At 39.3% G+C, this 22,726-nt stretch overlaps 1 protein-coding gene across 3 annotated transcripts in view; it reads left to right on the top strand.

The window, feature by feature from the left end:
- Positions 1-22,726, top strand: part of LOC119658449 (telomere length regulation protein TEL2 homolog) — a 43,592-nt gene that overhangs the window by 11,924 nt on the left and 8,942 nt on the right. Inside the window, exons 1-6 of one of the 3 annotated variants that reach the window (XM_038065855.1) lie at positions 2,090-2,313; positions 16,430-16,631; positions 16,702-16,851; positions 16,919-17,096; positions 17,172-17,271; positions 21,326-22,065. In XM_038065855.1, the coding sequence (XP_037921783.1) occupies positions 16,443-16,631; positions 16,702-16,851; positions 16,919-17,096; positions 17,172-17,271; positions 21,326-22,065 (1,357 nt within the window). In that variant the 5' untranslated portion in view covers positions 2,090-2,313; positions 16,430-16,442. Of the gene's footprint in view, positions 1-2,089; positions 2,314-16,429; positions 16,632-16,701; positions 16,852-16,918; positions 17,097-17,171; positions 17,272-21,325; positions 22,066-22,726 lie in introns of those variants that run through there. The other 2 variants (XM_038065854.1, XM_038065853.1) reach the window with 2 other exon arrangements.

Here is a 22,726-nt window from a genome sequence, read left to right as displayed (position 1 = left end):
TAATAACGGATAATGATCAAAATAATGTAATTACCTGAAATTTGGTGCACATCGGTGCTGTATAACTTTTGTTTCTTATGCCACTCTCTACTCCCACCCCAAATTTCATGTCAATCGGTCTTGACTGAAAGAATTCAAAGGTTCAAAGCTTTAATGACAGCACTACAAAACTCTCGAAAGGTATGCAAAAGGATGCTTTCGGTCATCCAAGAATGAGCAGCATAGATCCCTAAACATTGCTCATAGTTATTTCGTCGTGAAATATGATTAAAAGAAAAGACTCCACACAATCTATATGACTTCTCCAAAGCTTTCAATTTCGTTGAGCACTACGTACTTCCCTACACTACATTTAATTTCGATTATGTGGCTTTCCATCAACTTCTGGGATGTATCCTGGATAATATTATCAAGAGAATTCGCACTGCGTCTCAAAGAAACAATTGTGCCCCTTTACTGGTTATAGTATGCCTATAAGCTATAGTATATCATTTAAACCCTTAACCGACAGAAACTTTATTATGTTCCTTACTTTCAAATGTTTCAACCTGGCATCTGGTGTTAAATACTCTCCCAGGTGCCTGAACCACTATGCACAAGTGCCGGACGCTGTCCCAGAACATATGTGGAGGTTTCATCAGAATCTGGAGACAGTGGCTGTAGACATCGCTAGCTTCCCCAGGTGATAGTTTAGCCTGTAGTGGCTAATGAGTATTCCTACTATGATCCGGAGGCTCTTCTTGATGAGTTTTAAACAATCTTTCGAGTGCTTGGGTTCGCAAGTAGTATTGGTAAGTTCGTTCAATAAAGATCCCTTAGCTCTTCATGATCCAATGTCGTAGCCATGAACGCATTTCCGACCCCACAAAATGTTTCTGACCCGTATAGCGGCGTCGCTGCACCTTTCCTGCCAGCTCGTCTGCTGTCTCATTGCCTTCTAACCCATTGTGTCCTGGAACCCAGAGTATCCAGACCTTATTGAACGAGCCAAGCGTGTTCAGTTTGTTAAGGCATTCTCATATCAATTTGGAATTTACATAGTAGGAACTAAGTGCCTTAAAAGCCGCTTGGTTGTCGGTTAGAATAGCATTGTTCTGCCCCTTATAGTTCCTTTCAAGGTTGAAGGAGATGGAATATGCTGGTATGCTTACCCATTGGTTCAAAATGCGTCTTCCTTGAACCTGAAAGAGTCCTCTCGTGCGCATTGCGCCAGCCGAGTCGAAAGAGTTAAACTGACGATTGACGGTTGCATAATTATCTATGGTTCTTCTGAGCACTTTTTGGTTTTGGCTGTAACATCATCATCAACGACGAACAACTGGTATCCGATCTAGGCGTGCCTTAGTAAGAAATCTCAGACATCCCGGCTTTGCATCGAATTCGAAATTTCCAAAAGTTGCCTATCATTCTGGCCTACACTATAGCTCCATCTCAGGCAGGACCTGCAAAGTCTTTCTTTTTTTTTGTCTGTAACGTGTTCTCTCAAAATTGACCTTAAATGCTTTATAACCAGTTTACGGATGAAACTTTCATTGTCACTATACATAGATTTCCGATTTCTTACATTCTTCGGAGATAGATTGCAAGTAACTCTGCTAACTTATATACAAGGGACACGATACTGCTTAAATTCTCCCACAAAAGCGTTTGCCAAGTAACCGACATTACGATAAGTTTGGAAGTGCTTATGATGAATAATAGTCATTTATTTAATTAATAATATCAAATCATTTCAAATTGAGACTATTTAAATCTTCAACACCTAAATTGAACAATCAAACGATATCTGCCTCAAACCTATTAAAGTATTAAAGAGAGGGAGCGACCATTTAATGCTCTATTTGATGCAATAACGTAAAAAAAATTCGAATAGGCACAACCGCAACAAAAATAACTATTCATTCTCGTATATCTTTTGCTCTACTTCATACGATATTCCAAGGTCGTTAGTGGTTGTATGGATGGCAATCAAAAAGTAAACACAAATCATTGTGTACGTCTTTATGGCAGGTTGATTGCTCTCATTATCTCAAATTCCATTTCAGTTTTGCTCATTAAATGCACACTTTGTTGGCCACTATCAAGCTCCGCAGTTATTATCATACGTTTCTGTTAACCGATTTCGGACGAAGGAATGCAAAGCAAATTCATATTCGCAAGAATGCTATATAGCGCCTTTGGAAGTTTATCTTTAATTCATATCGCGTCGCATTGCCTTAATAAAGTGTGAAGCTACAAGATCTTAAGATATTATCCCACAAGTATAAACATAGTTCGGATTTTATATAAATATTTTCATATTTTGAGCCGTTGGTAAATTTGCTTATGGCAATATGATACGAGTATATGCAATGATATCTGTTCCTTTGAGCAAATTCGATATAATGCTCATATCACCCCTACACATCCCGTTACGATAAATACTATTTATTTCTATTTTTCTTCACTCTATGCCTCGCAGCTTGGTGAAAAAATGCTTAGTGATAATTGAATGTATCGCAACATTCAACCCATAAGATGGTGCTTTGGTTTCTTTGAACTGAATTTTCCACACTTTTCTCGTAAATTTGATCTTTTTCACAACAAAATTGAAATGTGCAAATTAAAATACTTCTCAGCACTGAGGCGAGTGGAACAAGTGTACATTTCATGCTGGTATTGTGTCAATAAACACGTTTTATTAATAAATTGTACATTGAAAACATGGAAGCTTACGATAAACGCTTTTGTTAATCATGAGTTTAAGAGTTATCAGTTTACCTTATCATTTTGCACTGAATAATGGGAACGGCATAAGTTGGAATTGTATGTCGGCGAAAATGCTGAATGTCAGGTTTAAGCTCTGGAAATTAAATGATTTTAAACTTCTCAAAGAAATTTTGCTAATTTTTAATAGGAAATGTTGAACCTGAATGAACGCCTCAGTGATTCTGCATTTTCAATTTTTATACATATATGAATGTCGTTAGCTTCATGATCTTCACGACATTTCCTCTTAACGGTCGTGTCATAAATAGTGCTAAACGATATTATCTAAATGTCTAATATGCATTTCCCAACAATGTTTTTGTCGCGTGACAACAGATCTACATAACAATAAGGTTCAATAGCAAACCTCGACATTCTGACGAGCCAGACACTTGTGCAAATATTCCCGTGCGTATAGTTGCGTTTCAACTAAAAACAAGTCGGGAAACCGGAAGCTAGACGCTTCAGGTATGAAAGGTTTTGTGTATTTCTTTTATAAAGAGATTTGGGTGTGCATTTGTCCCATTAGCATGTAGCACGTAAAATATGCATATATTATGTGAAAATAGCCACTTTCAAGTGATGTTGACATTCATAGTCTTGAATTTGCAGAGGAGTGCAGATTTGACCTAGTATAACTTTGTTAGTAATAGTGCGATTTTCACCAAATTTGGCAGGATCATGCCCTATGCTGTAGCCTATATTGTTGTAAAATTTTGTGATTCTAGGGTGAACTTAAGGGGGGTTTTCTTGTCAATTACTAAAAATTGTAGTAATGTACTATTATTAACTTTATTTGAACAGGTATCGGTATGGAGGGTATTTCGGAGCCTAGGCACCATATAGTGACAGCCCCCTGATTTTTTTCAGATTTTTCGGTTGGGTAGTTTCTGAGAATGGGTTCTTTAAAAAAATGACCACTTTCAACCCCCCGCACCCCCTACCTTTTCAACAAATGTCAAAACTAAGACTGGCTTCGAAAAGTACTAATCGAGACCTTTAATTTGATACCCCACATGACTATATTTGATGAAAAAAAAATTTACACCCTCCCTTTGCATGTATGGGGACCCCCCCTTAAATTCGTCGTAAAAGGATGTAACTCACTATATGCGTGAGCGTTCACAGTTCCCACCTTTCTACCAAATTTGGTGCCAATCGCTACAACCGTTTCCGAGAAAAATGCGTGTGACGGACAGACAGACAGACAGACAGACGGACAGACAGACAGACGGTAAACCGATTTTAATAAGGTTTTGTTTTACAAACAAAACCTTAAAAACTCACTCTCCAATTGCATTGCCAACATTTTCACTCTCATAAGTTGGTCGCAGGAGATAGAAAACAAAAATTTGAAAGGCTGAAAAGTATCAGTGCAAGGAATTGATAGGAGGAACGATTAGTTGTACGTAACTTCCATCATTCGACCAACCAAAAGGGCAAGAAAGGGAGTTTCGAAGGACTTAGGACTAAACGTTTTCTTATAAGTTTTTCATTGATTATCTTCTGTGTAACAAAGCAAAGAAATTTAATTTAAATTAGAATTTCCAAGAAGGGCATCTATCTTGATTGCGACAATTGAAGGTTGTTTATGCGCTCCTTGCCGCTGAAAAAAATTATAGCTAAAATTATCTTGGAACGCATTAATAAACACTTCGAACACTTGATCGAGAGAGGGTAGACTGGGTTCCACTCTGGATCCTCCTAACTGACCACATCAACACCCTTCACTATTCATTTTGAAGCAGTGTCCGCCGTTCATATTTCCAGCGATATTCCGGAGAGCTATTATCAGAGCAATTTATGGTGAAGCAAAATCTCCCGTGTTGAGCTGAACTCCCAGAGAAACTTGAAGTTCTAAGCGGAGTTCGACAAGATTGCATTCTGTCATCGGTACTATTCCTTTGTTGTTATCGGCGAAATTCTCAATACTGCCCTTTCCGGAGGACGTGGGGGACCTCAATAGATTATGACATCTTTCCTGAAATACCTCGACTATTCCGGTGACATCTGTCTACTCTCTCACAAAGTCATGGGCCTTGACGAAATAGCTTTGGATTCGAAAAATAACCAAACAAATTGGGACTGAATATATACTCCAAAAAAAATCGAAACTCTCAGTCTGACGGGCAATCGCATTCTTCCTATCAGTATTAACGGAGACAACATCGAGAATGTTGAACAATTCGCCTACCTTGCGCGCCAAGTTAGTTTAGTTAAGGGGGTCATCCCGTGTGAAGGCCGTTTTTTTGCCTTTTTTTGAAAAATTATTTTGGAGGACTGGATAAAGATAGAAACGTGATTTTTTCACCATATGTTTATCGATATCTCTAGTATATGTGATATCGTAGCTAGTTTTCGGAATACGTGTCAATTTATGCACCCATCTCCAAAGAAAGGTGTTTTTCTGCTGCCACGCTGGAGAGCGCTGTGTTCATCTGAGGAAAAAAAACTAAACGGCATTTTAATGTGGACAATATTCCACGGGCCGCAAACTAGAATAATTAGAAAATATTAAAAGGTAAATTTTTGGTGGAGTTTTAAAGTGAGTTTTTTGGATTTTGGTGTTTTTTTACGGCTTTTTTATGAATAAAAAAAACGACCCGTCCGATTGCAATTATCCTAGTTTGCGGACCGTAGAAATATGTATTAAAGAAAATTTCAAAGAATTTGGTTGGATAGATTTTGAGCTATGGTGACAGCCGATTTTCAAGATGCAGTTTCGAGAAAAACGCATTTGAAAATTTAAATGTGATTATCAACAGTAAAATTTTCACTCACCATTAATCTGCTATACCTGGTCCATAGAGAGCACCCTCCGTTTCTTCAAAAAAGTCTTGTAAGGCCGATTGTTGCTCTCTGGTTTCAATTCTGGCTCTTTTAGCGGGGTCAGTCGATCGTCGTTCGGACCGCCAAATTCGTACTTCAGTACGGCGGTCGGCATAAACCTGACATATGTAACGAACTTGACATCCCATTGTCACTAGGAGAATGCCATTGAATCCTTCATTGAAAATAATTACAGCCAGAAAAGTGGCTATTTCTACGACCTTGGCCCCAGAATGAAGGTGTTTAGGAGCGAAAGTCCAGATCAATGCATTTAACGACTCATTGTTATTCTGGGTCTCTGCTCCTAAACATCTGGTGACAAATCTTCGTAGATTGGCTTGATGACTGTTTGAATTTCTTCAGTGCCCTCTCGTGGTGGAAACTATCCAGTTCTCCTTTAGCTTCCGCTTTGCGCCATTTGCACCAACTGTCCTCGCCTGCTGGACAATTTTGATGCTGAGGATTTTCGTCTGTAGAACATTTATGGAAGAAACTTGCCCAAATTTGTTGCTTCATTCCTTCTACCGAATTTGCGTGTCGACGTCAGTAAGTTTTCCAGCCCTTTTTCCACCAATGTCTTTGTGATCCTTCTTTGTATTTCTAAGCCGCGTTCCCATTCCTTTCTCGACATGTCCTACGCATTCCTTTTTTACTATATTTTATTATTTGCAGAAATACCGGAGAAAACTCCAGCAAAATTCAATATACAATATACAAAACTTGTCGCAACTGGAACATCCATGTCCATACTTGCTAAAAGTTTCTTTGCTGATGTTGATGCGAAGTCCTTTTTCTTCTCTGATAAGTATCGACTCCCATGAAATACTCGTTTTTTAGTGCGGGCATGACGTTGAACGTTAAAGCGATCTCCCTTCGTACGATCCATTTAAAAAAATTACTGAACACACAAGCCGCACAATACTTACAACAAAATATCATATAACTGAGTATAGCTTGAAAGCCTTTCAGTGCTCACTCTAGACTGGATTATCCTTTTTATTCCAAACAGCAAGTAAGTTTAGACAATTGATTGGTTTTCCATCTTTTTATATTTATACCTGTGTTCGAATTTATGAGGCTCAGGTAAAAAACTAACAGGTAAAAAAAGATTCGATGCTCTTTCTCATCGAGCACTCTAGCCGCGGCTGCAAACTTCTTACCTGTTTAATCCTGTAATTTCTGAACGACTCGGAATATCGGAAAATCCCTTTGCCCACATATTCTCCACTATATATAGATACAATTCATGCAAAAAAAATCGATTTCTCCAACCCGACACACGGGATGACCCCCTTAAATAGGGAAGTCGCAGCTCCGAGTACTCAGACCTTTGTTAGGCCCATTGTACTGTCCCCCTAAAGTTGTCTACCCAATGGCCTCCCATCTACGTCGTTCGCTGGCTTTTACGAATTTGAGCACATCTTCCAAAGGCAGAGAGTGCAGATCCTTCATTGAAACAAACCTTACCGAGGTATCTTCGTCTGAGATCTGTGGGGGCCCGGCAGCTCTATATGAAGACCGTCTCCTCTTCCTCACATTGGCTATTTATAGACGATATCATCACACCATTTTTTTCAAGGCGGTAGGAAACAGTGGTTTCATGCCCCATTTCTTAAGGGACAATAAAAATATGTACGGCTCCAGAGACCCAGAGCTCTTCCATTGTTGTGCACTTTCTCTCCGCGCTATTGTATCACATGAAAGCTGATCACCACTGTTACTCAAAGGCTCCAATCCTTCGTTAATATCTGTCTCCGTCTTATCATTGAAGTACCCTGGCCTGAGAAAATTTCGAACGAAGAGCTGAGTCGGCGTACGAGCCAGGTATGCACCGATACTACGGGCCAAGTGCAGTGATTAGAGGGTAGAATTGGCAGTGGATAGACTACACTCTAAAAAAGGGTTACAAATGCATTGCTGTCCTACTATCCAAGATTGACCGACGAATGAATCATCCTAAAAGAACGTGGCGCAAGACACTATAGGGGGAATGGAGGCTTCTCAGAAAGACCTGGGGAGAGCTAAGTCGCATTACAAACTAACGAAAATTCGGTAAATTTATCGAACACCTTGAGTTTGCAGATCCACGTTTCGAAGTATTCCATTCCTGACTTTTTGAAGCTTCTTAATTCCTTCGTTGCCTAAGAGCAAAATACAAATTATCTTTTTTTTTTTCAGAAGTGTGAACTAGTATTTTTTTATGGTGTAGAAAGTAATGTCGAGGTTCCTGTTTTGACTTGCCTGCGAGCAAATTTTTTAAAGCTTATGAAAAGCATTTACTATTTGACCAATTCCGAAAATAGCAGCAACAATTTTGGCCTTGATGGAATAAATTGACACCATCACTGCTTTCTTTGCCCTGACGGGCGGATTGGAAGCTTCTGGGCTCCATAACATGAGCTACTGTTTCTTTTCCATACCGTACTTAGAAAACCCAGCTTCGTCAACTGTAACGAGTTTGGCGAAGATGATACGACTCGCAGTTTCGAAATTTCACTAGGAAATGTTTAGCAAAATGAACACGTGCCTCCTTTTGAGCGTTATTTAAACTACCGAGGAACCCATCCAGCAGATTTTTCCGTGTATCTTAGAGATCAAATGTTCTTGACACAGCCATGGCATTCAAGCCCGATAGCAATAATTTCTTGGGTCAATCTGGGATATTCGTCTATTTTCACTGGGGCTACATTTCCTATCATTATCATCAACAGTGCAACAATCGGTATCCTTAATAAGGAACTGCACACACACCGGCTTTGCGCCAATTTCCACCAATTCGATATCTCGTCTGTCTTCCTGGTCTACGCCATCGCTTCATCGAGGTAGGTTCTGCCTCGCCTTCTTTTTCTACCATAGATATTGACGTTAAACATTTTCTGGGCTGGATCATCCTCATTCATACGGATTAAGTGACCTGCCCAGCTCAACCTGTTGAACCGGAAAAAGTGTCCTGTGTAAAATCTTGTAAACCACAGTGACACAGTTTTCAGAGAGGATGCATTAGAAAACCATAGCGATTGACGCGTTGAATTTCCTGTTTTCTTGGTGACGGAACTTGTGCAAGCATAGCACCATTAAATGTGGGTTACTGGTCTGCATTTTCGCTGATCTTCTTGAAATTCCTCATATAATATAAGGAAACTATGACAAACAACCTACAATTTATGAAATTGTCCTAACTCATGAAAGTATCAATTTACCAAACTTTTGTTAGGCCCTGCGTATACTTAATAAGTCGGAAACCGGAAGCTCGGCGCTTCAGGTATAAAATGCCATCTGAAAAAATATGTTGATCGATGCACATGATATCTGTAGGGTATGAAACTGCAAAGTTTGGTAGAAATCGCAATATTACTAACGGAGTTATAATAGGTCAAAGTTTCACTTTTGTACAAATTTATTCCATTCTAAGCCTTTGAATGTCGGTATAATACGAGGGTTGTTTCAAAAATAAGGTTCCCACATTTTTTTCAGGCACAAGGAATTTTTTACTTGAAAAAACGAATACACCATTGGAAACGTTGATTTTTAAACTATTTTTATACATAGTCGCCATTGCCACTTTTGCACAATGACTTCCCAACCAATTCCCTCGATTTAGTCCTTCGTTTGTTGCGAGACATGCGAGCGGGCATTGTCGTGGTGCAGTCTTACGCCTTTGGTGAGTTTTCCCCTACGACCATTTTGGATTGCCCATTTGAGCTTTTTCAAGGTTTTCCAATAACTTGTTGAGTTTTTTGTGGGCATAAACTTGATAAGCAGTTAACCACGTCAGCATGTCTCGCAACAAACGAGGGATTTGGTTGGGAAGTCATTGCCCATTCCTCTTACAGCCTTGATATTGCACCCATTGATTTGCATCTGTTTCCAAAGTCGAAGGAGCACCTAGGCGATCAACGGTTCGGGACGGACGGCGAGTTGCAAAACGAAGTTTCCAGGTTTCTCATTTGTTTAGCGGCGGACTTCTTTGAGACAGGAATGCAAAAGTGGATTACTCGTCGTAGAAAAAAATGGCAACTAGGTAGGAAAATAGTGTGAAGATCAACGTTTCCAATGCTGTATTCGATTTTTTTTTTCAAATAAAGAATTCCTTGTGCCTGAAAAAATATGGGAATCTTATTTCTGAAACAACCCTCGTACCAATGCGAATGGTATGCATAAACATTACGAGCTAGGTACAAATGGGACGAATGCCTCCTCAAATATGCTTATTTAAACAATACACAAAACCTTTCATACCTGATACATTTAGCTCCCGGTTTCCTGATTTGTTTAATGTATTTCATGATGCGGGTGTAGACAAATAATTTTACTCGTGTCCCTAATAAGAAGCATTCGTTGGTTGAAACCCCATTTTCGCAGCAAATTCTTAATGTTATTTATTATCTGGGACCAAGTCAGTGTTTCTTTGTTCCATTTTATCCTTTTTGAAGATAGTAGAATGTAGCAGGCTTAAAAATCATCTTCTTTTTAATTCAATTTATGATGTTGTCTCTATTATATTCATTGTTTGTTACTGCATGAAGATGACATTTACATCCTTTTGTCTCCTCTCCTTACTGACAGGGTCGTAAAGAAACTTTCGGTTCCAAGATTATTTTTATATCTACGAAAAGCATTTCTCTTTCTTTATCCGCTTCCATTGTCAATTGTGTGTGCTTGTGGGCCTTTTATAATTTTTCTATGTTTCCTATTTCCCCGTGCCCGCTTCCTCAAATTTATACTCCATCCAACTTTGGGTTCTTGCCGTCTTAGAACAGCCAATCTATTCTCCTCTAAGATATTGTTATATACATGAAATTTAATAGTTCTTTCGAGTTTTATCTTTTTGTCTCATTATCGGCACTTGATATTTGGAATCGCTCCTCGTTCCAATAAAAACTTCCCACAGTAAACCCCGACAATAGAACTCCATTCATCCTTGGGAAGTTTACTTCCATTTGTGTTCTGACCATGAAATTAGCCCATTTTTATCCTATACCCAAATAGTAAATTTATAGTTGTTACTAAAACATTAAAAGCAGTAAACAAAGTACTCTTATTAAAATATTTATCTGTCTCAACAAAGTTTCCCAATCCTCCTTTTGCATTCAATGAACAATTTATAAAAATATGTATAACCGTTCATTCCCGTTTGGATGTGATTAATATTGTAATTCAAGTAACAAAGCAAGTTATTTTCCCTTCGTTAGTGAAAAATCGATGCTTATTATCTGAATTATATATAAATGGGTGAATGTCCTCAGACAATTAATTATTTTTAGATCACTAACGCACTTAATAATTCAATTCTCTCCTTAATCGTAGGCTAATGACCTACAATTTTACTCAATTTGATTGTTTTGTACTATATAAATTACAATTGAATCCTTTTCCGTAGTATTGACAAATAGAATAATTATGCAACCAGTTGATTTTGTCACATTGACTTCAGGAGTAGTGTATTTATAGTAAGTGGAAACTTATGGCAAAGTTATTTGCATCGATAAACTTGCTCCTTTTACAGTCGATTTGCCAGTATAAGTATGCTAACTCTGTAAATGCTAGTTGACATAGGGAAATTTAGCAGTAGATAGGTAGATAATAGTTTGTGCGCAACGCTCAGAATTGTAACTATCGTGACTGAGATGAGTAACAATTTATTTGCTTTTCATTCAAATTCGTACTTTTCCCACCCATTTCATATTTCTTGAAAGAGTCCTACATTTTTCAAGTAAATAAGCACTTTTTAAGGTTTTGCGTGAAATAAAACTTATTAGAATCAATTTGATGCCTGTCTGTCACATCCAATTCACTCCGAAACGGCTAAACCATTTCTCATGAAATTTGGCGGGAACGGGGAAGTAGTGCCTCCCGGTACATGTGAAAAGGGCTGGACATTTGTTTTTCACGTGTGGGGTATCAAATGAAAAGACCCAATCAATACTTTTTTGATATAAGGTAAAACATAGGGCTGAAAATATGAACCCCAAAAAGTGTAACAGGTATCGTTGTCAGAACATACCTAGCTGAAAAAAATACGAAATCTAGGCCTCAGTTAATAAAAGTATATTAGTATATTATTAATAATAGCATATTATCATCTTTTAGACGTTTACCCGAAAACCGTCGTTAAGTTCATGCTAGAAGTATAAAATGTAGTGCGGTTCTAAGTAATAATAATATTGTGCATAATTCTGGAAAGTTTGACAAAAATCCAACAATTATTAACAAAGTTGTAGAAGGTCAAAAATTGTATATTTTACATGAATATATCGCACTCTAAGACGTGTATGATGTCATCATCATATATGGTGAACGGCGAAATTGGAGTTTGGAAATTCACTTGTATAACAAGGAATATTTTGAAGTGGAGGTATATACGAATAGAAAAACGTGAAAAAGGTATTTCTCCCACAAGATGAACACGAAAGTTTTATACCTGAAGCGTCCAGCTTCAGGTATTCCGACTTGTTTTGAATACGCGAAGCTTCGTCAAAATAGAGCTTTTGGAAAATAAATAGACTATCTAACGTTAATACCACAGTGCTAGACACTTATTTGCATTTATATTTACGCAGAAGTTCTAAATTATTTTCATCACTTCGATCTTATTATTCGTTCATAAGTGAGTGACAATTTTCAAGAATTATTTACGTGACACATTGTAATTGTTATTGCTTATTTAATCTGTTTAACATCAATCTGCAACATCTGTTCCCAAAAGAATAGAACGGAAGTCATAGTTGGTGTGAATTTGAAGTCAACGATGCTTTTTATGTTGCGCATTTATATGAAAACATTGTAGAGTTAAGTAAAAGATTGATTTGAAAGATATTTTTCTTTATTGAACTTCTTCTGAAGGGGAAGATTAAACATTAAGGAAGGGAACAGGTCAACAAGGTCCCCGAAAAACGTATATTTGTATCTATAATATTTTATATCATTATTAGCCAATAAAGAAAACTACATTTCAAATTAATCTTTTACTTAAAACTTTGGCTAACTTACCACCTCCTATGTCTATGTATGTCGTCTTTGCATCTACACCGTGTCTTTCGTTTCATTATGATTACACTTTATGTTGTTGTGCAAGTAATAAGCCTACATGACCAAGCAAAATTCAAACCCGTTGCAAAGAGATCTGGAAGCTGATGCTCAACCACCGCACCATCAATCATGTACGACTCTTAAGATATTTAAAACACGCAATATCGGTGCCAGAGCCATGATATGTAAATATCATGCTGCCGCAAAGCCCAGGTAAAGGAAGTGGCTTTGAGGCAACGTATTTAGTATAATCCTCAGTAAAAGAATCAATAATCGAGGAAGTTGAGAAAAAAGTAGAGGTGGACGCTCAGCTGAGTTGGAATAACTTCGCCATACTACTTCCTACCTGATCACACTCCTTCTTCTCCTCCTCCTCTCAATTAACCTGGTCCTTCAGGTTGAAGGTTCAGAGCGATAGGCCTAGAATCCATCATCCGCAAAAAAAATCAAACATCATTTACGGAAACGGGATGAACAGCTTCGGACAGGATTGAGACCACAGAAACGAATAAATGACTACGCTCTTGGATCCTGGAATGTTAGATCACTAAACAAATCTGGTACTGTCAAAGACCTATTTCAGCAGGCCAAAAAGTACAAGGTTGAGGCTCTAGCAGTCTAGGAAACGAATTAGAATGGTTGCGATATAACTGACATGAGCTCTCACACAATCTTCAAAGGTGCGAAGTTATCAAGGAACCGTAAATTTAGAGTCGCTTTCATCGTGAATAGGAACTTAAAAGCAAATGTTATCGTCTTTAAACCCATACACGAAAGATTGTGTGCCTTCGCAACAGAGCAAAGTTTTTAATATATGTATTGTCAACATAGACGCCCCAAATGAAGAAAAAGATGACGATATCAAAGAGCAATTATATGATAGCCTAAAGACTACGAATCATTGCTTCCGAAGGAAGTCAAGATATTACTGGGAGATTTCAGCGTCAAAGTTGGGAACAAGGCGACACAGCGAGGAACGACCGGAGGACACGGTCTCCATGACATATCAAATGACAACGGCCAACCTCTCATAGACTTTGCAAGTAGCAGAAATTTAGTTGTAAAATCAACATGCCTCCCACATAAGTAGATTCACAAAAGGACATAGGCGTCCCAAGTTGGCATTACCTTCAACCAGATAGACCACGTTCTCATCACCAAAAGCTGGTTATCCAGCATCCTCGACGTGAGATTATATCGAGAACAAACTGTGACCCCGACGGCTACATGTGTCTAAAAAAATATAGGGACAAACGGTTTCGTCCAGGACAGAGGCAACTCGTCAGACGCTGCCTCACCTCTACCCTGAGAGCAGCGTGACCGTGAGTGGCAACAGATGCTGGTGTACATGCGTCTACAGGTTCCGAATTTCAAATCCAGCGAAATAAAACCTAACCCACTTAGAAAATTTAACATTGGAAGACTAAAACATAATTTATGAGCGGGAGAATTCAAGGTAAACCTGGAAGAAGACTAGGTCCTGTTATCCAAAAATTCACGGAGAAGCCTATAGATGACATCTAGTATAATCTAAAACCCACTATCAAAAAACAGCAGAAGAAGTGATTTGATACGAATCCCAACGCCGAAGAAATGGTTGGTTTGATGATAAATGTCAGGAAGCGCTTGACAAGAAAAATAAGACATACAGACAATATATAAAACGAAACACAAGAACGAAGAGAGGAAATTACGAAGATCTCCCACGACCAGAATATTAAGACCAAAGAATAGAAAACATTTTGACGACGAATTGAAGAAAATTGACGACATCATTACAAGCAACAACACTAGTAAAGTCTACAAAATTGTGAAGAGCTTGACGTGTGAATATCAATCTAAAACTACCCGTTGTAAAACCAAAATAATCCACGGGGAAAAAAGTGAATCATGTGAGAGATTGGCGTGTTATTTGAAAGAACTCCGCAATCCCTCAGACACAACGCAATCACCAGAACTCACAAAAATGTCGAGCATAATAAGAACATTGAACCGCGAACATTGGAAGAAATAGTGACACATGTTAAAAAATGAACAAGACATCTTCGCTGAACTCATCAAATCAGGCGGTCCATGTACCATGAAAGCTATCCATAATTTAGTTCTCCCCATCTGGAAGAAAGAAAAAAGGGTGATATGACCTATGCACAAAGAAAGTAGCAAATTGACATATGCATATTACAGAGGTATCTCACTACTTTGTACGTCCTATTAAATCTTCACAAAAATTCTAGAGAGAAGAATTAGGCTATACGCCGATAAGATGATTGATGAATACCAAGAAGGTTTTCGGACTGGAAGATAACTATTTATGGTCAAACAAGTGCTAGAAAAGTGCTGGGAATTCAACATCGATGTTCATGAAATATTCATGGACTTCAAGCAGGCCTATGACTGTATTGGTCGAAATGTACTGTACCAAAGAATGTTTGACTTAGGAATTCCAGCAAAACTGGTAAACCTTGCCAGAATGATCACAGCGCAGAGTCAATAATAGCGTGACAGATGCGTTTGAGATAAAGGTCGATTTAAAACAAAAAATTGGGCTGTCATCTCTACTTGAGCACTGGAGAAGGTTATACGCAAGCTTCCTTTGGACACAAAAGGCACGCTGCTCTATAAGTTCTGTCAAATCCTGGCATATTCGGACGACGTAAATATTATGGCGCGATCTTTCACATAAGCAAAGGAGATTTTTCGAAAAGTTTTATAGAAAATGTAGACAACTTTATATAACTGATGAAAAATGGAAATGGACTTGAATAAATGAAGCGACGAATCCCATTCGCAAATAGAACCTTCTACTTGGTCCTACGGATTTTAAAAACCAGCTGCATATTCAGGAAAGCAAAGCTCCAAGTATACAAAACTATAATAAGGCCTGGGCTATGCCATGGATGTGAAACATAGACTCTAACACAAATTTGTGAAAAACTGGTTAATACCTTCGGGAGGAGGGTCCTGAGGAGAATAATAGAAGCTAAACGAGGGGACGGCTAATGGCGAATCAGATACAACCGTGAGTTGTACGAAATATTTGACGCAATGTGGCCAACATTCAGCATATGGACGACATTCGATGACGAAGGGAGGGCAGAAGGACGAAGACCTATAGGAAAACCCTGAAAGCGCTAGGCAGATTCTGTCGACGAAGACAGCGCATCACTGCTCGGATTTCAAAATTGGAGGACGCGATCAATGGATCGGGATGGTTGGAGGAAGACATCCTGAAGGGCAAGACGGGAAATGGGCTGTAGTGCCACGACAACGAATTTTGCTGCCTAAGACCAACAAATCTACAGGGTATCTTTAGCAATCCTTGAGTTATATCTTGGAAGAAAGTTATATTGAATAATTCATGATTTACTGACCTGGCCAAAAATGCAATGCACAGATAGGTACTTTCGATGTCGATAGTTATAATGATAATTTAACGAAATAACACGCTATTTTTCAATGTTCAGTAGTGCTCACTACTGAAGCTTTAGTGCAAACTCATTGAGATTCATGCACACAATATTCTAATGGCGTCTGAGGTAAAAATAATTTACACCGATTATGGTTTTCATTCATGTTCACGGTTATCGTTTCTCCTTTTCTCCTATAAATTTCTAGAATTCTCTCAACAATAAATACGTGGAAAGTTCCGACGTCAATTTAATTTTCATATCGGAAAAATGGAAAAAAAAACATCCAATTGCAACATCTGTTAATATCTTATCGCCTTCACACTTAATCTTATCAAAATTTTCTGCAACTTTCAGTAAAATGATGCATTTGTGTTTGTTCTTCAATTACGTATTTGTTTTTTCTTCCATCACAGAACGAACGTGGTTATGAACTATACTGAAATTGAAGGGAAAGTTCGAGAAGCAACAAACGATGATCCATGGGGTCCTACCGGTCCATTAATGCAAGAATTAGCGCACTCCACATTTACATATGAACATTTTCCAGAGGTTATGTCAATGCTATGGAAACGCATGTTACAAGACAATAAAACAAATTGGCGTAGAACATATAAAGTAATTGCGAATCCCATTAAACTCTGTCCTCAATGGAATCATCAAATTAAATTCAATTCGTTATTTATAGAGCTTATTATTACTAAACTATTTGGTTCGAAACGGTTCTGAACGAGTTGTTACGTCAGCTAGGGAGCATATTTATGATTTACGGTCGCTTGAAAACTACACGTTTACAGATGAAAATGGAAAAGATACAGGGATAAACGTTCGACATAAGGTAAGCTTAAATGATATTCGTTGCGTTTGAGTTTCATAAAAGACCCACAAAAAAATAACTCGTTTAGGTGCGTGAATTGATAGATTTCATCCAAGATGATGAAAAGCTACGTGATGAAAGGAAAAAGGCGAAAAAGAATAAAGATAAGTATATTGGAATGAGCTCGGACGCAATGGGCATGAAATTCAATGCCAGAGGTTACAACGAAAATTGGAATACACCAAGAGCCGATGATAGAAATTGGTGTAAGTAATATGTCCAATAATGGGAAGTTATTTGAATGCCACCTTTCTACAGTCACAAATTTAATTAATTCTCAGATTCAGATGAACGTGCCGAACGACGTTATGACGATGACGATTGCCAATATGAGGGTGAACGAGAAGATTCCGAGAACGACTCACCTGGACCCACTGCTAGGTAAGTTATTGCACTATTTTATAGCATGAAACGTATCATCGATTATTAAGTTCACGGCAATTGCCTGAACAAATTCATTACATCAAATCTGTTGGGATAAATTCAAACGGGGTCAATAATCAACACAACTATTAATATCAATGTGAGTGCTGTAAAGATTATAATACTTTAATAGGTTTATTTTTTGAGTGGTACCCATGAAGAAGATCTTTTCGCCTTTTCTCGATGATTGAACTTTGATCGCGAATGTCCTTCTCGGACGTATTCATGGCGCTTCTTCAGTGAAACCTCTGCCTGTCATTGCCACGTTTGTTGATGCTTAGTCGCAAAGGATATCAGTTTTAGAACACCACTTTATCTAAATGGCTACGTGAAATAATTTAATTGTGCCATTCGCCATAGGCTAAGAGCATCAGTCCCAGGTACATAAACCGCGCAGTGTTGTCACAGATAGTGATCGTATCGGTTTGATTGGGGTCAATCGTCAAAGCTGTGTTTGAGCATAATCGACGATCAATTTCCCATGCCATCCCCATCATTTTCTGGTGATTGTTTGAAGTCTGGGTTGGTGGAGAAAGGATGTAGATGTCTGCATTGACATGAAAGTCACTGCCAAGTCGTTTCTGGCGATGTATCGGTTGCATTACTCCAGATGCTATAAAATTGAGCTTGATTCTGCGAATGTATGAGTGCGAATTCTGCTAAATATTTTCATAACTGTTGTAACTCAAGCTGAATACAGTTATTGTATTTGCATTAATTTTTATATCGTTATCCACCTTTCATTCAGCCCCCGTGGTATACGGATCGTGGTGTTTTTACTGTGCTAACAAACTGGCCAAAAAGGCCAACGATTTCATGACCCACGAAAAAGTGAAGGAGAAAACCCTTAAAGCGTTCATTTCGTACAATTGTATTGCATTTGGGAATTGAGTGTCCGGAAGGTCGCGGTTCAAATCTCTCTCGTGGCAGTGGGATTTGTTACCTTGACTGGATGTGCCTAAGTCAAATTCTTGTAGTAATCTCGTGTAAGAGAAATGCTGACCACATTGCCTCCTACAGTGTACTGTAATGTACCATTACGGTCTTGAATGAAATGCTCAAACACCCTTCAAGTCCCCGGTCCAATTGGATTATCGCGCCAACGACTTTTGTTATTATTTCTTAGGAATTTTAAAAAGAATTCCTTTCTCTTCTCTAGAGAAATAATTCCTTAATAGTAATACTCTCCACTTAAAGTTCAATTGTTTGGCGACGTGGCGCTGCATTCTGGGTGACCGTCGCCAGGACTCCCCGCGGACCTAGTTTCTTTAGGTAGGCGCGAATTTACACGCGAGCGAGCTCGCGACCTGCCTCCCGAACGCTGAGCGTCCAGCGGCACCCGCATTTCAGCCGTACTGGCTGCTTAGGCGGCTATCTCGCGCTTCAGCTCGCCAACTTCGTCCGACGGCTGTTGAACGATCGCTATGGTCGGGCGAGGGTGCACCTCGTGCAACTTGTCGGCCGCAGCTGCCAGTGTCTCCAAAAAACCGGAGGCCCACGCGAGGACTGGCTGAGTGCCCTCCGGGAGTCGACGCAGCCAGAGTGACTTCATCAAGTCATCGTCGATCTTGCTCCCACCCAATTGCCTCATTTCGCGAAGCAATTGGCTGGGAGTTCGATCGCCCAAGGTTAAATCTGCCAGCGAGTAATCTAGTTTTGCTGACTCACTTACCAATAGGCGTTTGATCAACTCGGTCTTCAGAAGCGTGTAAGAGGCCGATTTTACCACGTCGGCCACCAGTAGGATGAACTCCTCATCCAGACCGACTATCGCGTAGTTGAACCGGGTCGCGTCAGCCGTTATTCCGGATATCTGGAACTGTGCTTCCAGATGGACGAACCACAGCTCGGGGTTCCGCCCCCAAAATGGAGGGATGCGGACAGCGAGGGCGGTCACATGAGGGACTGATGGGCCTGCCGCGTCTTGATTGTCAAACGACATAACTAAAGCTAAGTTAACGACGCGAGTGTTGTCGAAGACGTGGCTGTACCAGATTCTAACAAGGCCCTGCACTGACTCCGGCAGACCGCACCAACAAATGTCCGCACGAGCGAAAAAGAGAAACCAAGGACGCACCCCGAAGCGGATGCTTGATGCGCAGGCCGAAAAGAACAGTAGCTCGCCAAAAGAGTGGAAATCCCACAATGAAAAATTCCACAAACACGTCGACGCTGTCTCTTGCAGCGATTTAATTTTTATTCTTACACCAACAACTTCGAATTCAATAACATTTTTGATTATTATAGTTATTGCTAAATAGACGCGGCGACGTCGGCGAAGTCAGCTGTGTTTTGCTCTTGCTGTTGCTGCTTTTCGGCCGGACCGTTGCAACGGGTACAAAAAGACCGCCGCTGTCGGAGTTGGATTGAGTCGGCCGGACAGCTCCTGCGGTCGGTTGAGTCCCGGTTCGGGCTGGCGTGAATGCGGGCGGCAGTCGCGGTTGATTCACCGGGGCGGAGGCTTGCACTTGAGATCTTTGTCCCTGCTGCGTGGCTCTGCCTGCCATTTCCTTCCCGTCAAATGATTTGTGAGTTCAGCAATTCGGCAGTTGATTTATCTAACCGGCAGCTCGGGTCGTGAGCGCAGCTTTTCTTCGTTTTCGTAAAATTTGCAGGTGTTCTTTTGTTGTTGGGGTCACCACTTTACAGTAAATACTCTTTTCTGGGTAAATTCTCTACCTTTGCTATAGGCGGATAACGGTATAAATAAGTAAATTGGGACTTTGAGTTCCCCAGAGTTTCCCGGGACCGATACAATATTTTTGGATCAGCAATTCTTATTTTTCTTTGCATGGAAACAAAATGTATGAAATTCCTTTAAAAGATAAGAAACACCGAATTTAATATACTCAGAATTGCTTGAAGGTTATTAAATTATTAAGAAGAGCAAAATACAGTTTGTTTATTCGTTATTACTTCAAATATTTGTCAACAACTGAAAAGTAATTGAAAATTCTTGATTCATAAAGCAGAGGCGTCCGCATTCGTAAATTCACTTGATATAAACTTTACTACGCGAGAGTGCGTGTGATCACGCCGGCGATTGGAGTAGAAGAGGGATGCGGTCCTTCTGTCTCCAAACAACGGGACTCCCTCACCGCTGGCTCTCCACTCTCGTGACGAGTTCTAGAAAAGCCACGGAGGGCGGCGGCGGCATCATCCATCCGCTCGTATTAACAACATTCGAAATAAATTTCGAACGTTGTTAATCCTGCTGCGCCACAATGTGGAGAATCCTGGGGGATTTCTTCTGTCGCGGTGCGATTTACTTCCAGACGCTTGCCTGGAATTAGAAATTTTACTTACCTTTCTTTTCTATCGAAGTGTAGGGATAAGACGCCTACCATCTACTCTTCAACTGATTATGGCGACGGTTGATGGCCAGGCATTACAAACCGCAGGCGAGATAACTGACAAGGTCTACTTTTGTCGATAGTATACCTCGCGAAAACAACGTCAGCTATACAAACACCATCGCCTTCAGGAACAAAAACGCCCTTAACGCAGTTAGTTCAATATTTGTTAAGTCAACTTGCGGGGCTGCAAGCGGAGATATGCGCAGTTAAATAGCAGCAGTACTTTGTAAATTCATCCAAACGGAATTCGCAACGTTCTGGGTCCAGGTCGCAAATATTCGTCGCCGAAGGGTTAGAATTCCAAAGCCATTAAATGGGTCAAATCATGTAATTGGACTTCGGTGAATGCAAATGCCCGCTTTCATCCCGTTCACGACGCCTGTCTATCTCCAACCGAAATACGAAAACGCGGTTGTCTATAGACACAGGCGCCGATATAAGCATTAATAAGAAATAATTAAGGGCTGATAGCGAAATGTCAATATCAACCTGCAAATTCTTTTTCTATTTATCTCAATTGACTTTCCGAGTTTAGATTATTTGCTATTTCCTCCGTTACTTTGACATTTCATCGAAATGGTTCTCGTAAATCTACCTCTATTGTCGTAATTGGTTTGCTTTAGATAGACTTAATATATTTATCACTTTCTTTTCAGAAGATATCGAGACAAAGACAGAACAAGTCCTCCAGAAATTGTTCCCGAACCAGCAACCAACAAAACAATCAATGTCAATCTAAAGCCAACTGTAAAACAATCACAACCATCAAAAACAATATCGAGTAGTAAAAAAATCGATATGGGTGCAGCCTCCAATTTCGGCAAACCCAAAGATTTTGGTATTCATTCACCAACACATCGTGATACCCCCACCGAAGATCTATTTTCGCCAAATAACAACACTGCAATTGTAGAAAATGTTAGCAGTGCACTCGATGATGTTTTCAAAACATGCAGTCCAACCAATCAACGAACTGCACCATCAAATAATATCAATTCAAAAACGGATGATGATGATTTTGCTGACTTCAACCCTAGAGCAAATGAAGATAATCAAGAATTTGGAGATTTTGAAAGTGCTTTTGGTGCTGCTCCGATAAATACACTTCCAACAACTGCATTACCCACTAGTACAATTCCTATCATTCCACCGGCTACGATTGCAACGAAGAAAGATGACGATTTTGCAGATTTCGCTGCATTTACTGGTTCGGAGCCAACAACAACGCCATCACTGAATGCAAACAGCCAATTGCAAAGTGATCTACTTTTTGGTGGTGAAACCCTGAAACAGGATCCATTGAGTTTATATGCCAATCATAATACGTCATCGCTTTCTGGTGCTGATTTATTGTCAGGATTAGGTGATTTGACCATCAATACTGGAGGCTTGAATGGTAAGTTCATTTTTTTCTCCTACGTAAAATCTGGCGGTGTTTTTCGCAAATTCTTAATTATCTTTGCATTAAAGGACGCAATGCATTCAATAAATAAGTTTCCATCCTAATTACAATATGCATTAAAAATTGCAGCTCTAAACAAGTCTAACAATTGTTTTATGACAAATTTAAATTTTAAGTATTTGGAGGCATTTTTTAATGTGCCTTCTTTAAGATTATACTGCATTGAGAGTACTACAATAATACCAAAGATGGTAAATAATTGCTTTCTCCACTTCTGTGTAGAGTATAGATTCAGCATAATCTTTTTGTTATTACTTCCTTATTCTATATGCGATAAGACTAGACTTTGGCCGTCTTCTCATTTAATAAAAGGATAAAAACAAAATGATGAATACAAAGACTCGCGGCATAATGAAGACTCAACCCCTATCAAATCTCTGTCTACTAAATTTATCTACGCACCGAATCGAATACGCGTCATTCGATTTGACGCCGGTGATGTCGGAAATTAACGAATGAATGAGAATTTGTTACTCAGATAAAATAATACCCGCGATAATAAAAACTAGACCTATTCTGAATTTACGTATAACCAGTTTCACCTTGAATCTGATAAGACTATCATCTTTGCTAAATATAATAATGGATAGGCAAT

Source organism: Hermetia illucens, chromosome 5, assembly GCF_905115235.1.
Source record: "Hermetia illucens chromosome 5, iHerIll2.2.curated.20191125, whole genome shotgun sequence".
Taxonomy (NCBI): Eukaryota; Metazoa; Arthropoda; class Insecta; order Diptera; family Stratiomyidae; genus Hermetia; species Hermetia illucens.
Note: the sequence above shows the minus strand (reverse complement) of the source record. Positions and strands in the feature narration are given on the sequence as shown.